Source organism: Epinephelus fuscoguttatus, linkage group LG5 (genome assembly GCF_011397635.1).
Source record: "Epinephelus fuscoguttatus linkage group LG5, E.fuscoguttatus.final_Chr_v1".
Lineage (NCBI taxonomy): Eukaryota > Metazoa > Chordata > Actinopteri > Perciformes > Serranidae > Epinephelus > Epinephelus fuscoguttatus.
This window is the reverse complement of record NC_064756.1, coordinates 14,416,899-14,433,718: the sequence shown is the minus strand read 5'-3', so window position 1 is coordinate 14,433,718 and position 16,820 is coordinate 14,416,899. Positions and strand designations below refer to the sequence as shown.

General features: G+C 40.8%; 1 protein-coding gene across 2 annotated transcripts in view; it reads left to right on the top strand.

Annotated features, from left to right (window-relative positions):
* Positions 1-16,820, top strand: part of si (sucrase-isomaltase (alpha-glucosidase)) — a 115,238-nt gene that overhangs the window by 9,997 nt on the left and 88,421 nt on the right. For both annotated transcript variants that reach the window (XM_049576191.1, XM_049576192.1), the window contains exons 3-10: positions 1,463-1,548; positions 1,855-1,975; positions 4,594-4,703; positions 5,006-5,157; positions 10,067-10,238; positions 10,689-10,788; positions 11,424-11,536; positions 15,497-15,622. In XM_049576191.1, the coding sequence (XP_049432148.1) occupies positions 1,463-1,548; positions 1,855-1,975; positions 4,594-4,703; positions 5,006-5,157; positions 10,067-10,238; positions 10,689-10,788; positions 11,424-11,536; positions 15,497-15,622 (980 nt within the window). The remainder of the gene's footprint in view (positions 1-1,462; positions 1,549-1,854; positions 1,976-4,593; positions 4,704-5,005; positions 5,158-10,066; positions 10,239-10,688; positions 10,789-11,423; positions 11,537-15,496; positions 15,623-16,820) is intronic.

The following is a 16,820-nucleotide window of genomic DNA, read 5'->3' as shown; positions in this document are numbered from 1 at the left end:
TGGCAGCTAATATATTTTCAGCCATAGTTCAAGAAACCTGGCACTTACCTTTATATTATTTTGGATGTGACAAATTGCCTGTGGAAAAAATGCCTCCAAATTAAACAACATATAATGGGTACGCCCGGTAGTTCACCTTGCAGAGCGGGTGCCCCACGTACTAAGGATATGTCCTAGCTGCAGCGGCCAAGGGTTTGATTCCAAGCCATGGCCCTTTGCTACATGTCATCCTCCCCATCACACTGAAGCTCTTCTATGAATCCAAAAAAAAAAAAACAATTCTTAAAAATAAAATGTTGTTTGGAACTGCAGATTAAAACAACACATAGAAGCTTTCTTTGACAATCCTATCGGCTTTACAGCATCATTTGTCATTGCCTTCCAGTTTTAGTTTTCTTGAGGACGAAAGCCCCGTTTCCACTGATCGGTGCGCTACAGTACAGTTCGGTACGCTTTTTTCCGTTTCAACTATGAAAAGTTGTGGATGGTACCAATGGAACCGTTCCGTACCGTCCCCATTTTTGGTCCCCCCCTCAACAGAGCTGACTGGGCAATCAACTGATCAACTTTTAAGGAGGAACATTTACTTGTAATGTTTCTCAATGCATGAGTTGACAACGTGAATCCATCAGCATACCTTAAATTTCACTGTGACAACTTTGACCATTACTTTGGTTTATATTGTGTCTCTTGGATGACATACAATTCTAGTAATGAGTGGATCTTCAACTGTTTAAAAATATATATTAATTTCGACTGGATTATATAAAACTGCATATATCCCAATCCTCACTTGAAGGCATCGTTCCTGTGGGCTCTAGTGACACTAAACCCCTGAGCTTGCCTGAGAAGGACTAATGGTACCATGTCTGAAGGGTTACTTTTGATTCCAAAGGTACCATACCGAAAGTGTTAAACGGTGCTTAACTCTGCCATGTCTCATCCCATCACCCCCAAAAAACACATGAACTAACTAGTAAGCAAACACAACATGCACCGCTCTCCCCCCTCCCACCTCCACTGAAATTTGATCCCCTTCATGTTGCAGTGCTCAGCTCAGCAATACAAGTTGGATATACCGCCATGATGCCGTGCCAGAATGTGTCATCACAACAAATGCCAGTTCAGCTGGTTCGGTTTAAATTCAAACCAGTTTAAGCTGGTTCACCAGACCAGGCTGACAAAACCCAAAATCAACTTAACTCTTGTCCCACCTTGTACAAGAGGGATGTTGATCCATGACAAATATCACCTTGTCTTCCTTTGCTCTCATCGTCACTACAGCCACCACAGGGCTTTACTGAAATGACTACACATGTTGTTTCTCTCACTGGGGGGGAACTATCAGGTCATTGCTCACATAGATATGAAGCTTAAATGAGTCTATTCAGTAGTTTATCATGGTAAGATTGGGTTTTCACTTTGATTTTCTGTGTTAAGTAAACATTTCATCTTTTGGCAGAAGCTACTGATGCATTCGTTCCTCAGTGTCCCACCATTCCTCTGGCTGAGAGAGTGGACTGTTTCCCTGATGCTGGAGCCTCAAAGGTATGAGTCATCATCATCATCATCATTTCCAAAAATTCAAAAATTAAGTTTGTGGAGACGGTTTGTCCACAGACTGTAAACAGATTTGGCATCGAGGTGGAGTCGAAGATTACGCAATGACTGGTTCTTCTTACAGCTTAATTCTTACTCTTAGAAATCATAATCTTTGACATTATCAATTGTGACAGGACTTTTGCCGTGATTATATTTATTTGTAAGATAGCGATGATGATAGTAGCAGCAATGACAATAATGGTAATGTGGATGATGATAATGACACCAACATCATCCTCTCTACTCCAACAGCAAGGATGTGAGCAGCGTGGATGCTGCTGGAGCCCACTGGACGAGAGAAATGTTCCCTGGTGTTTCTTCTCAACCAACCATGGATACACAGTGCAATCAGTGGAGGAGCCAAATCCTTACGGTAAATCCCCATTTCCTCTCTCTGTGCCCTGCACTCCCGCTCATGTGGTCTCTGACTGGTGGAATCATACGGCTTTCTATTTAGCTTGTTTTCTAATTCTAACTGCTCCGCATTCCTTCAACCTGTCTGTCTACCTGTCTGTCTTCCTCACATAGCTTTTCTTTTTATACTTACTTTGCCTGAGGCGTGCTTTCCTGTGAAATATGACATGGATGGCATATCAGAAAACATGATTGACTTTGTAGCATGCAGGTTTTTCCATTTTCTGCTTGATTTCACTGCCTCATGTGAACTCACTTATTGTGTAAAAGCAAAGAAGAAACATTTTATATCAAGTCTGAACGGCGACATTTTCCATCACGTTGTTCAAACAGCATAAGAACTTTTTTATTAAAGACAAAAAAAAAAACTATTCTGGGGCTTGTTTTGTGTAACAAAGGTGTTTAACTTGATAAGTGACAAATGCTTATACTGAAAGGTAACATTATTTTTCCCGGTCTGCCTGAGATAGGCTAAATGTTACTCAACAGGGACTTTAACCAATACAGAAAAATGAAAGCGCTCCTTCTTATATAATTTTAACTGTGTTCAAATATTTTTACATGCATCCTGACATAGTATCACTCAAGGCTACAATGCAAATTACCCACATTTAACTCCAAGGCAACTGTGGACTCTGTGAGCATATTGCACCCTTTGATCATACTGGTAAATGGATAACCTGGGAATACATCTGCGTTTGAAGGAATTCTCATCCCAGTTCACCTGATGAATTTGAAGCTTAGCGCTTGAACTAAGGACTGTTGCAGTTATTATTGTTATTGTTATGCAGTTCACTAATTGTTGTAGGGAACATGTATTTGTCATGATTATTAAATGTTTTGTTTCTCAAAACATTTCTGCATTTATGTTGCCATAACTAATGCCGCTTATGCACAGCTCATTCAACAATTACTCTCTAGAGCTTGGATGTCAGCGGGTCCTGTTGTTTCATTAATAAACCATTCACGTTTACCAACTCTTGAATATTAATACTGAATATCAGTCAGAGATGTTATATTAAAGGAATAGTTTGACATTCTGGGAGTCTTGTTGTCACCATGATGTTGCCAGGAAACCATCGGCATGTGAGACCACAATGTGTTGTTGTAACACTAAAATACTTAGCCAGTGTCCCCAGTGTGGTACAATTTAGCATCTGTGTGAGACAGACGGGGCTTCCCCCCAACTCCAGTGTAAACCCGTCCGCGTGATTATAAGACCGACATAGTTTAAAGGGCATAAAGTGGAGGTTGATGGGTCCAAGAAACATAACTTTGGCCCAGGAGAGTAGTATTCGAGAACAGCATACACTTTGTGCCACTCTACCCTTGTAGTACACCCACCTCATCAACTACCACTACACCACTGGGGACACACCACTGCCTCTCCGGCCATGCTTGTACCACTCAAAGCTGGGTGTATTTAAGTGACATCCATGATCTTTTCCTAACCATTACCAAGTACTTCTGTTGCCTGAACAAGTGGTTCCCAACTGGTCCAGCCACAGGGTCCAGATTTCTCCTTAGTCATTAGTTCAAGGTCCACACAGTTTATTATATTCTAAATCATACTCATGTTCGGCCATGTCGTTGAGCTAGTTTCCTGTCTCTGTGAAATAGCTTTCTGTTAGCCACTCACTCCTCAGCAGTAAACGGCACTTCAAAGTAAAAGCTCTGTACCATAAATTCACTGTACTTCAAAATAAAGTGTGTTTTTTGTCAAACTTGGCACATTTGCGAGTGACTTGCGGTCCATTCAGAATGGACCTGTGACCCACTGTTGGACTGTGACCCACCAGTTGGGAACCACTGGCCTAGTCACCTCAAGTGACTAATGGTTTCCTAAACATAACTAGGTATTTTTTGTTGACTAAACCTAACCGTTGACCCCCTCTTACCAGGACGTTTGTGCCAATCACAGCAGGGTTTGTTTGTTTTTTAGTGACATCTGCAGTCTTTTCCTAAACATTACCAAGTACTTTTGCTGCCTAAATCGAACTGCCGACCCCTTCAGTGTCAAGATACAGATATAGTAATATACAGGTATGAATCGTTTCACCTAACTATCAGCAAGAGAGGGAATATTATTATTTCCCATTAAACTTTAAACCCCTAAAACAATAAAGATTATCACAATGCATAAAACCACAGAACTGACTTAAGTCAGTTTTATATACAGTTTTGGTGGAGGACCTGGACAGTGTAAATCAGTGGTTCCCAACTGGTCCAGCCATTGGGTCCAGATTTCTCCTTAGTAATTCATTCAAGGTCCACACAGTAAAATATATTGAGCGTCAAAACTGGACACCATTCAGAATGGACCCATGACCCACTTTTGGACAGCAACCCACCAGCTGTAGAAGAAACAGGCTAATATGATCATCATATTGGCTGATTGACTAAAACAATGACCATAACACTGTCACTATAATTCCATATTAAGAAATCTGTTTGTTTTTTTGTCATTTCATCTTCATTTTGGGAGGTAAGAAGCAAAATGTGGTTTACTTCTTAAAATGAACATTTCACCTGTAATATAACCTTTAATAACCTTGTGTGTTGTCTTTAATTTTGCAGTAAGGAAAGCCCAGCTGAAGAGAATGGCCTCTCCTTCCTTATTTGGGGCTGATATACAGGAGCTGTCATTTCACGCAGAAATGCAGTCCAACAATCGACTCCATTTCAAGGTACACACTGACAGACACCATCTCTGTTAAACACCTTCTTTGCGTGCACACAACTTCACACTCACATCCACGCATACACATTTAGACATCAACAGAGCAAAATGTGACATAAATCTAGTCGGGTTGAATTACTTCCTAAAGTCGTTTTTTTATCAAAGCATGTCCAACACGAATGTTGCACAGAACAAAAGGGGACAGAAATAGCGATGTGCACTCCAAAGTACGAACATGACCGTGAGATACGAGGCCACACTCACACAGCCTGTGTGGTTGTTTCTCTCCTCTGTCTCTCTTCTCCTCAGATCTATGATGCCCACAGGCGGAGGTTTGAAGTCCCCCATGAGCACATCAGCAGCCTCAACAGTAACCCCTCCAGCCCCATCAGTAACACACTGGAGATGACACACAAACCCTTTGGCCTCACTGTGCGCAGGAAAGAAAACAAAAAAGTCCTGTGAGTGCACACTGTGTGAGTGTGTGTGTGTGTGTGTGTGTGTGTGTGTGTGTATTGTGTATTTGTGTTGGAAGGGGACAGGGTTGTTTATAAGAACTACAATATCACATTGTTTGCCATGTGGACAGTGCAGGAAAAGACAGCAGCACATACTGTGTGAATTCAACAAAATAAAATGTGCATGGAGGCACGTACTGTGTATTTACTGAGTATTAGATAATGCAAATACTGGCAACACAGTATACTGTATGGCTGTACCCGTAGGGAAGGATGGTGGTTGAAGCATGTACTGTAGCAGGGGATTGTTATGGTGAGTTTTATTAAGATGATGCTGTGAGCTATGTTCACAGTGGACTGTGCGGATGTAATTCTTGAGGCGAAACACAGTAAGAGCCACAGTGCCCGAAAATATTCTAAAACAATCTGAGCTGCTGAATATTTGATTCTGTGTTTCGCCTCCTTCTCCTCCTCCAGTTGCTCATCAGCCTTCTCACAATCACCTTATGATTAGAATTGAAAACTGTCAGTATAGCAACATCGATTTTAAAGCAATTATGTCAGAAATCCTCTGCACTGGTCAGTGGGTCACATAATCTCATTGTCCTGCATTATTCCCACATAACGACATGTAACTCGTTGCCACGTTACATGTAAGTTTCCTACAGCAACAAGTAATTACATTCATGTCAGGCTGGCTACTTGGTTAGCCCATGGCGACAACCCAGTGATCAATTACCCCTCAGAACTGTACACACACACACACACACACACACACACACACACACACACACACACTTACTTAGTATTAAAGGCATTAAAACATTATTGTTGTTGATGCTATAGAGAATATGGCACTTTGTGAAACACAGGGCTTGTGAGGGCGCATTAACAACACTGCAATAATTACTACCAGGATGTGATGCACAGGGGTAAATGTCATATCTGTGGTGTTTTGTACATCACTGTTTTCTGTTGTTGTGAATTAGAGCTTATTGCCATTTATGGCCCACAAGGATTTTTCCTGCAAGGCAAACATTTATCTTCAATCTAGATGACCCAGAAGTTTTATTGGATGGTGAAATCCTGTTAGGGAAGCCTATCCCAGCTGACACTGGGTGAGAGGCAGGATACACCTTGGACAGGTCGCCAGACCATTCACACTCACATTCACACCTATGGGCAATTTAGAGTCACCAATTAACCTGCATGTCTTTGGACTGTGGGAGGAAGCCGGAGTACCCAGAGATAACCCACACTGACACTGGGTGCGGTTACATGATGGCTTCTCATTCGGAATGAAAAAAAATCTGAATGAAATTAGGGCTGGGCGGTATACCGGTTCATACCGAAAACCGGTATTTATTATCATTATGATATGAATTTTTCATATACCGCAATACCGGTGAATAGCCCAAACAACGCCTGAAACGTGCGCGGCAGGAAAGTGTTTCAGCGGGGACCCATTTCACCGCTGCACACCACAGGCGTGCTTGAGCGGGCGAGAGTGAGAGCATATAGAAAAGTTTAGAGGTGAGTCCTGAAAGTGAAGCAACTGTAAACGATGACCCAGAAGAACTCATACCAATAAGAGCAGTGTTTCCCCTATATGCAATTAGCAGCGGCGCACCGACATTTACAATTCTCCTCTGCTCTCTGTATCATGCACGGCGGAGTTTCGCCCCGATGCGCACACACCCACATAAAGACACACACACACACACATACACACACAGACAAAGCGCACACATACAGGTGAGCACGCTAGAGCACGGCTCAGGCCGCATTTTCCTGACCGAAGACAACCTGTCCTGAGTCCGAGACAGTTATAACCGAACACTAGTGGAGCGGAGTGTGTGTTGCGTTCAGGCGTTGTCAGGTAAATAACAAATTCCGGCACTTGAATAGGCCATAGAACAACACAGCAGCATGTCAAGTTGGCCGAACCTGAGCAAAATACCGTGAAACCGATATGATTTTTTCTTAAAACCGTGATATGAAAATTTTGTCATACCGCCCAGCCCTAAATGAAATCATTCGGAATTAAAGTTTTTCCAGGTAGCTTACATGAGAAATATTCATTTCAAATGAGGGTTTACACAGAGATCAGTTTAATCGCCTTTATTCGGGTCCGCCCAAGGTTTGGGGCAGAGAAGGTTTCTGATTGGACAGGGGGCGGTGTGGATGTTACGTGTTTACGTTTACCAGAAGAAAACACTGTAGTCCTCGTTCCGGATAACAAGATGCTTGACGACGCCATTCTTAGTGCCCTTGTCGGGCGTGTTTTGCTTATATTCTTGAAGCAGCAGTACGACTTGTTCTGCTAATGCTTCGTCTGTTGAGGAGGAGAAGGGAGGTAGAAGACCGAGTCCGACTGCTCTATCTCAGCCTGTTGCCACATACCGGTTGCGCACGCTATATACGTCATCAAGCCAGAAGGGCAAGGAAACGAGCATGCGCAGAAAGACCGGAATTACAGAATTACAGAATATTCCAGCCCCTTACATCAGAATGAATTTTCAATCGCATTGGCCATTTTCCTTCCGAATTAGGTGTTTACAAGATCACTTTTAATAGGAATGAACTTTCATTCCGAATGAAAATGGAATTAAACTGTCCATGTAAACCTACTCACTGAAAGAACATGCAAATTTTGCTCAGAAGGGCTCAGAATGACAGCATGGTGGTGGAGCCCCTTGGACTTAGATGTAATCCAAAAATGACTATTAAATGAGATTAAATATCTTAGTTTTTACACTGAAAGAATGCACTGTGAAATGTTCTTATATCACATGACAATCTTTGCCTTGCCTCGCTTACTGGTGTACTGAGAGGCATTATATTTCTCAACACTGCACATGACCTTGAACCAGAGGTGCTGAGATTGCTCTGGAGATTAGCAGCTATTTAAACTGCGCTAACTTTATTTTCCCTTTCATGACCCTGGCTTTACAGTGTCACATGGTATGTGAGTAACCATTATCGCTAAGTGTGTTTGTGGTGTGTTCAGGTGAGAGGTCAGACTTTGGGTTTTCATGAGCTTCTGTGTTGGTTACGATTATATTTAATTACTTCCAGAGGGTTTATTCTTCTCTGCATTATACTCATCCCACTGGGCACCACCTAGGAACTCACTTTACTTCTGAGATAAGTGCGATGGTCTCTGCCAGTCACAGGAATACAAAAACCTACACTGACACCCACTAACCAAATCAAATCAAGTGTTCCTTTGCATTTAAGTAGAATACAGGCATCTACTGAAGGAGGGCTAGCAGATGACCTTGAGTAAGTTTTGTATGGCTAAATAATGTATTGTATCCATAGATCATAAAATTCAACAATTTTGTAGTCAATAATAAAAGTTAATTGAATGACTAGACAAAAAGCATAATTATAAATATTAGATATAAATCATTATATCATCATTATAAAATCATCATCAGTGCAGGTCATGTGTGTGTCTCCATTAAATCAGACCATATAAGCCAGCTTGAAAAGGTGTGTTCTCAGACGGGATTTGAAAGTGGGAAGGGAGTCAATATTGCGAATGTCGTGGAGGCGGAGTTCCAGAGGCAGGGGCAGAATGGCTAAAGGCTCTAGCCCCCATGGTAGTCAAGCGGGCAGATGGTGATGTGAGCTGGAGTGCAGAAGTGCTTAATCATATTTAACCTATTACAGGAAAATAATTAACAAGTGGCAAAAGGTAAAATCATGGAATTGCTCAACATTTTTTAAGTGCACGCTATTAATTTAATTGTTTTCTTTATTTGTATTAAAAACCGTTTGACATTTGGTAACCTCTGCATCCCCGCTTTGATGTAATGTTAAGTTTTGTGCTGTTCCTGCTCTGGCAGTTGTTATCAGTTGTCGCTTTTTTTATGATCTGATATTTTTATAATCACACGAGCAGCACATTGCCAATGGAAAGTTGATAAAGTATAGAGATAACAAGGTTTACAGATTTACTTTTAATACAATAAAAATTAAATTATAGCAATACTTAAATGTTTATTAAGGTTTCCTTACTCAAGATACCCAAAGTTAAGGACAGAGTGACAGTGCACACACAGTAATACTACTCACTATCATGCTGCCCTTTGACCTTCCTTGTCGGCATACAGAGATTCTCAACTCATAATAAAAACTCAGTAACAGACTCATTTATTGAACAGGAATCAATCCACTTCTACTGTCATCCAAGTGATTTATTGTGCTTTGTTTTTTAACATTTAAAGACAAATCTATAAAAAGGTTATATGCATTGCACAAAGTACATTTTAAATTAAATTGCTGAGGCTAACACAAGAAAGTTTAATGGATAACCGTTTCCACTGTGGGCCTCAAGCATGAGACTCAACTCTGATTGACAATGACAAGTTAAACTATCGTGATCATATGATTGAGAACAAATGCAGCAGTCTTTATTTTAGTCTATTTGGGTGTTTCAGTGTTATCATGACTATTGAATAATTGTGTATTTACTGTATTTACAACCTTTACTTGTATATTTTGTCTCTATATCTTTGTTTTGTCAGCTGGCTGCAGCTAAAGCAAGCTCAGTATTCCAACTACTAGTGTACATCTTTTTGAGGGCTTGAGAAATGCTACCCAGAGGGCTTATTAGAGCTTGATGGGATGGTCTGTCTTCCCCTTGTTTTTTCCTTTTTCTTTCTACAACTCAACTCCCCCACACGTCCTCATCTCGTTCCCACTCCCACTCTCCCTTCTCGTTGCATCTCACTCTTCCTTCCTTCCTTACCTCTTCGTCTCTCACATTCTCACTCTCACCTGCTCTCATGTTGCCACGTCCCTTTGCACTCTCACATCAGTCCGTCTTCTCACTTCCCCGCGGTGACCTGTTCTTTGGTTTTTGTCTCCTGTTCTCTTTTGGGGGTTTTTCAAACACGTTCAGGTTTGACACCACAATGGCTCCGCTGGTGTTCGCAGACCAGTACCTACAGCTGTCTGCTAAGCTTCCATCCCATAACATTTACGGCTTGGGAGAGCATGTGCACAGACAGTATCGCCATGACACAAACTGGAAGACGTGGCCCATCTTCACTAGAGACGCTTTCCCGAATGGGGTGAGAAACACACAGACAGACAGACACACACACACACGCACACACAGCTGGATATGATTAAATTAATAAATCAGTTTTTAATGCCACTCATACTTGATGGTATGCATGGCTGAAGACACATTTGCACATGCAGATGTACGTAAACATATCACAAATCCAGTGTATCTGCATCTACAGAACCCCTATAATGTTTTTATGTTCTTGGTAAATGTTGTACCGGACAGACTGTGTGCTTAAAGGCTTACACTTGACAGGTCTACCTTGGATGTGCGTGTGTTGAAGTGCCGTGTTTATGTGTCGTGTTTACGTGTGCTCCCAACATGTGTATTCTCCTTCCCAAAGGGCTTATAATTGAATGCCTTGTAAGCTGATTAGGCAGTGAAGTCACCCCTTTAGCTTCAATAAGTCTCTCACGCCCCTCATCCCTCTGTCTTTCTGCCTTCCCTGCAGGGAACACATAACCTCTATGGACACTATCCCTTCTTCCTCTGTCTGGAAGACGAGAGTGGAAAGTCATTCGGGGTCTTTCTCATGAACAGCAATGCTATGGGTGAGGATAAACACACACACACAAACACACATTCTGGGAGACAGAAACACATGAATACATCCATGTGCAAGCACAAAAACACCGTCCCCAGAGATACCCAAACACAGGTTTCAAAAGGGCTGCAGTAGAGTGTCTAAAATGTGTATTAATAAATAAAAAAGAAGAAGACCATGTAATAAACAAGCACCCAAAACATTATGAAAATCCATTTTCAGAGTGGTTCAAGGACACATGAGCCATCAGTTCTGCCTCGTCCTCCTAACACAAATGGATGTACTGTTGCTTCAATCAAAAAATTGTGCTGACAAATCAAAGAGAATATTGCATGGCTGTTTTATTCCATGAAGGCGATGACTGAAAGCAATGGGAATGCCCGCCGACATGTTTCTCTTGCTCATGTCTATAGTCTCCTGATATGAAAGATTTCTCTTGCCTTTCATGGATTGTCTCGACTCATACACGGATGATGTATGCTTGGTTAAGTGTGAACCAAAAGTCTGCAGAATTTAAAAAATATATCTCAAAATAGAGGTTCTGCTTGTTGTTTGAGAGGGCATTTTAGGGTTACAATTTATTGTTGAGAAAGGTACCAGGATTAAGTTTGCAGCATTTCTGATTTTTGGGTCTTTTTTCAGAGGTGACTTTGCAGCCCGCTCCCGCTGTGACCTACAGGACGATTGGAGGAGTCCTTGACTTCTACATTCTGTTCGGAGACACGCCAGAACAAGTGGTGCAGGAGTTCCTTGTGGTGAGCAGGGTTTATACAGAAATTATTAAGTTGAATTTAATACTTTTTAATACCTTTTTTAATACCGTCACAATATTTTTTAATACCAACACGACTTCAAGGTGCAACTGTAGTGGCAACCTTTCGAACTTCAGTGTTGGGGGTAACTAATTATAAAGTGACGGATTACTGTCATTTTCTTACTTAACTTTCTGAGTGAGTAAGTGCAATGCTTACAATTCAAATCAAGTACCTATTATTACAGTTACTAGATACTTTGTTACTTTTTTGCCTTAATAAAAACACTGACCTATACACAATTATTTGTTATTTTACCCTAACCCAAGACAAAAAGTTATTTCATTGTTATGTGTAGGAAGAGCACACACCACTTCTCCAGTGCTACACTCTTTCTTTCACCATCATTCTACCTCAATGAAGACAGAATGACAAATGAAAATCAGAAAAGGTTTAAAAAGTTAAAAACAGAAATGTCTAATTAAATGAATTCAACATTTAACACGTGCACAGTTCAAACAGAGAGAGAAAAACTGTCCAACACTGAGATAAAATCAGAGATGAATTAAAAGGGGGGGTAGTTGGGAGATTCCCGCACAGCTCCATAAAACTGAATGATGTTCTTGTGACTCGGGACACTGAGAATCTCAGCCTGGATGAGGAGACGAGGAAAGGAGAAACTAGAGGGTTATGAAGAGCTTCCTTAGCTGCCAGCTTAACACTTCGAATATCTGACACTGATGAGGAAACATGACCTTTGAGAAAATAATCATCCCTTATTGGATGTAAAGCTAAAATCTGTAGCCTTTGATTTAATCCTGACAGTGTCTCCAGGATGTCTGAACCTTTGTCATAGGACGAACCATTCACACTGCTGTGACAAACATGCTATTAATCTCAACTGACATATAGGTCATAACCTCTGCATAATGTGGAATCCGTAACTGTTGCCAAGCAACACAATAACTAACCATCAATTTGATAAAATTGTACAACAACTGCAATCAAACACCAAAAATATTAACAGAGTAACACAATTTTCTAACAGAAAAAAACCACAGAGGTCTCACTGAGTCCAATAAAAATAAATAAAAAGTATTTGTATTTGTATTCGAATAAAATTCAAATTAGGTGTAAAAATGCAGGTTTTTTGAGTAACACTTCTAATTAAGAATATGTCAGTGTAAAAATAAGTATTCTTTAATTAGCCATTATAAGAATTACGGATGTATATGCAATATTGGTTGATGTTTTTTCATAAATACAGCAATAAACATGTAACGAGGAACATCATTGAAAAGAAAATAACATACTAACAGCGATTACCTCATCAATGCTTAAACCAACAACTAATAAATTTCCTTTGAATGAATGGGGGTGAGGGGGTTTACTGTTGGTTCTCTCTCTCTCTCTCTCTCTCTCTCACTCTCTCTCTCACACACACACACACACACACACACACACACACACAGAGTCCCTTTACTGTCTTTCTGCTCGAGTGGGCTGCTTGTCTGTTCTTCTGAGCTCCCAGATGTGATGGATCTGTATGGGCTCGGTCCGAACCGAGAATTACATCGGGCCCGTCAAGTCTGGGCTTCAGTGCCCGTGTGACGGGCCGCGTCTGGTTTTAATCAATACAGGGATAAATATGGCACACGCGCTCAACAGCATAATTAATAATTATTAGAAAATATACTTACTTTGATGTGCTACAACAGCTCGTCTTGTCTTTGCCACACACAAAGTTTTTTGCTATCTCTGAATCTGTAAACATGTTCCTGAAGAGCTCTCCTATCCCCTCATTGGAGCTGTACGAGTGGTGTTTCGTTGCTGTTCCCAGGCACCACAGCACCTCAGCTCGCAATGTTGAAGTGGGGCATAGAGTTACGTCTGTCATCGTAGGTCTACTCACGGTGCTACCGCTTGCAGTGGCTTGCAGGGGAGCGGTGGAGGTTTGCGGTGATGTAGCCGTCGCGCTAGTGCAAAACATGGAAATTGGCAGTTGCTCACTACGTCGGTGCATTCTTGATTGGTGGCCACTGGACTCCATGTGGGACCTGACAGCATTCACCCCCATCCAGGTGATATTTATTGTCTTTTTACAGACATGGCAATAAGCCTCTTGGCTGTTACCAACTACTGGCCTGAGCCAGTCTTTGAATCTCGCGTCCTCTAACCAGAGGTCCGAAAACTTACATTTCCCCATGATGACTGTTTTGGCAGCAATCTGCAACGGAGCATACTGTAGACTGACTGAGGCGCGAATTGTTTGTTTTGGGTTTTTTTTCCTGACACTGACTGACATCACATCCTTGATATCACTCAGGTCCTACTCGCACATATAATTTATATAATAAATAAAATCACAGGATTTTTAGGATTTTTAGTCTGCACTTAACACAAATGGAAAAAAAAACTCATAGTTGGATTGTGGTTTGAAAATTTAATACCACCTCAGATGACATTTATTACCTTTTAATACTTTTTAATGGCCTTAATTTTGGTAAATTTCATTTACTACCTTTTAATACCTTTTACAACCCCGCGGATACCCTGGGTGAGGCACACAGAATTACTTTTTTCTTACTTATTTATTTGTTTTTCAAAGGGTATGTTCTAAGGTTGTCAAAAATATCTATACTTCAATACTTTCTCAAAAGTAATCTACAATCAGATTTTCAACCCAAGGCTGCACAGACTAAATCATGGGGAAGAAAAGCAACTGGTCCTCAACCTGTATAACCATGGTATTGAAATGGGCTATACAATACTAGTGAATGAATACAAATATCATGATATTTTTCAGCCGTATCTCGATACACAATAAATATATCTCAATATTTTTAAATCTCCTCAAAAGCACTGTATTAATGCTAGGACTGGGAGACAAAACCAAATACCCTCTCTGATGCGACAAAGTTGTGGGGATGACTATATTCAAACTGGAAATAGCGGTCAAGGACTGTGTGACCATGTACATTGCTGCATTGTACAAATACATGTGTTTTTTGCACTGAGCACCACTATGCTGTTGTCTGGTATAAGCCAGCAGTACGTTTATTAGGGGTGGGAATCTCTAGGCACCTTCAATTCGATTCAATTCCAATTCCGAGGGCAACGATTTCGATTGTAAAACGATTCTCAACTCTAAAACGAGCCATAAGAAAATTTACACTAGATATTGAAAAACATTATTGTAATAAAACTGGGAATACATATCCAGTGCATACACACTGTATTACTTACTGTGGTTGAGATGACTACACTCCAGTCTCCTCTGGTCCATCCTCCTCATTCACAAATCTCAACAGGACTCACCTGTCCCTCGTCGACCTCCTCGACATTTCTCTTCCAGTATTTACAAAACTATAACTGACTATAACTATCTATGGACTATAAAAACACAAACTATTGCAAAAAAAACAAACGGTGGCAAAACTACAAACTATGGTGAAAACATGACAAAAACACGGCATAAAAAAGCTCAAAAACACGGCATAAAAAAACTCAAAAGCTCTAAAAAAAAAACAAAAAAAAACAAAAAACAACCACAACCACTATTATTTACAACACTAAATATTATTTACAAAGAAAACACCACCAAAACACCGCTAATTTGCGGTCGCCATTTCTGGTGAGTGCACAAGAGCCGTGTTTGGTTTGAGACAACACTACCCTGTCGAAATTTGCGCACTACGCCAATGAGTATATACTGCACATAGTATATGACATAGAAGTATACTAACGGAACTATGTGATTTGAGACAAGCCATATGCTATGCTATGCTATACTATGCCAATATTTTATCTAAGTTTAAAATTCTGTTATTGTGACAATGTTAGTACCTACTGTATAAGACTGTACAGGCAATGTTTTCTGGGTTGGTCTGTTGAGCCAAAGTAGTTTGTGAGTTGCCTTGGCACAGAAACTGCATTAACAATGCATCCAATTTTGTTGTCTAGCTCACTGGCAGGCCCGTCATTCCTCCCTACTGGTCCCTGGGTTTCCAGCTTTCTCGGTGGGATTACGGCAGCCTGAGTGAGGTCAAGAAAACGGTGGAGAGGAACCGTGCCGTGGCCCTCCCATATGTAAGATCCTGTCTGTTTGCTTTTCTGTTTTTTGTCTGTACAGTGCCCTAGGGTGTCTATATGCAGCATGTCTGACAATCTGTCAATCTGAAATTGCTTTTAATGCTTAAAGTGCCATCGCAGTGTGTGATTTTATGTTCATATTCTTGTGATAAAAATGTTAAATGACTGTTTTTACACATTAAAAAATATAAGTATCCATGATATATCATGGATTTCAGGTGCATAAATCTCTTCACGTTCGGCACTTTCACAATTATTATCTCAGCTATGTGTTCAGTTCTCAAGCATCTAAAGTCTTTATTCATACAGTGTTTATTATCACAATCTAAATGCACAATAAAATCATAACAGACTAGGTGTAAGGTGGGACTGTAAGTTCTCCGATCCATTCATTCCGCTCTAATGCCTCGACAAAGGAAAACAGGCAATCTGTTACTGAGAAACTATGTGACAAAACCCACCCATAGTACCAGAAGCACTTCAATTATTATCAATCAACAACAGACATTAAAATGTGTCATTGATTTTCTTTGCAAAGCAAGGAATGCAAATTGAGGACAAAACAGAAGCAGGTGTTTGAATCTGACCTTAGATGCCAAACGTTGAGGGGTCTTTTAAGGATGCGTTTCAAAGACCAAATGTCTTAGTCATGTGACAATGCATAGTACATGCAGTGGGGGATTTCTTTAGCTGCTACCACAGCTGGAAATCAATACTTCACCTTGCGCACCCCTTGTTAAATTTGAACCACTCATGCACTACTGTGTGGTTCCAGAGGCAAGAGCCTTAACCACTACACTATCTGTGAAGACGTGATATGAAGGTTGAAGCAGGAGTTCGACAGACAGTCAGAGTGATAGGGATGGCCTTTAGCTTAGACGGGGTAATCCAGCTTTCTGTCAAATAATGGAGAGTCTGCTGGGCTCTATAGGTTCAATCCCGGGACAACTATTTTTCAAGCGTCACTGAATGTTAGCGCTGATCAAAGATCAATCGACCGAGTTCCTTTCATTATCTCATTCATCCTGATCTGAATGTTAAAACTACTCCAACACCTCTTCCCTTCTGAGACACTTGATAAATACCAGTTCTGGTTGACATTTTCTTGGGAATGAGCCTCACCGCTTATCTTTGTCTAGGCTTGCGAATAGTAACTGTAAGAAGTCCCTTCCAAACAGAGTAATGATGTTTGATG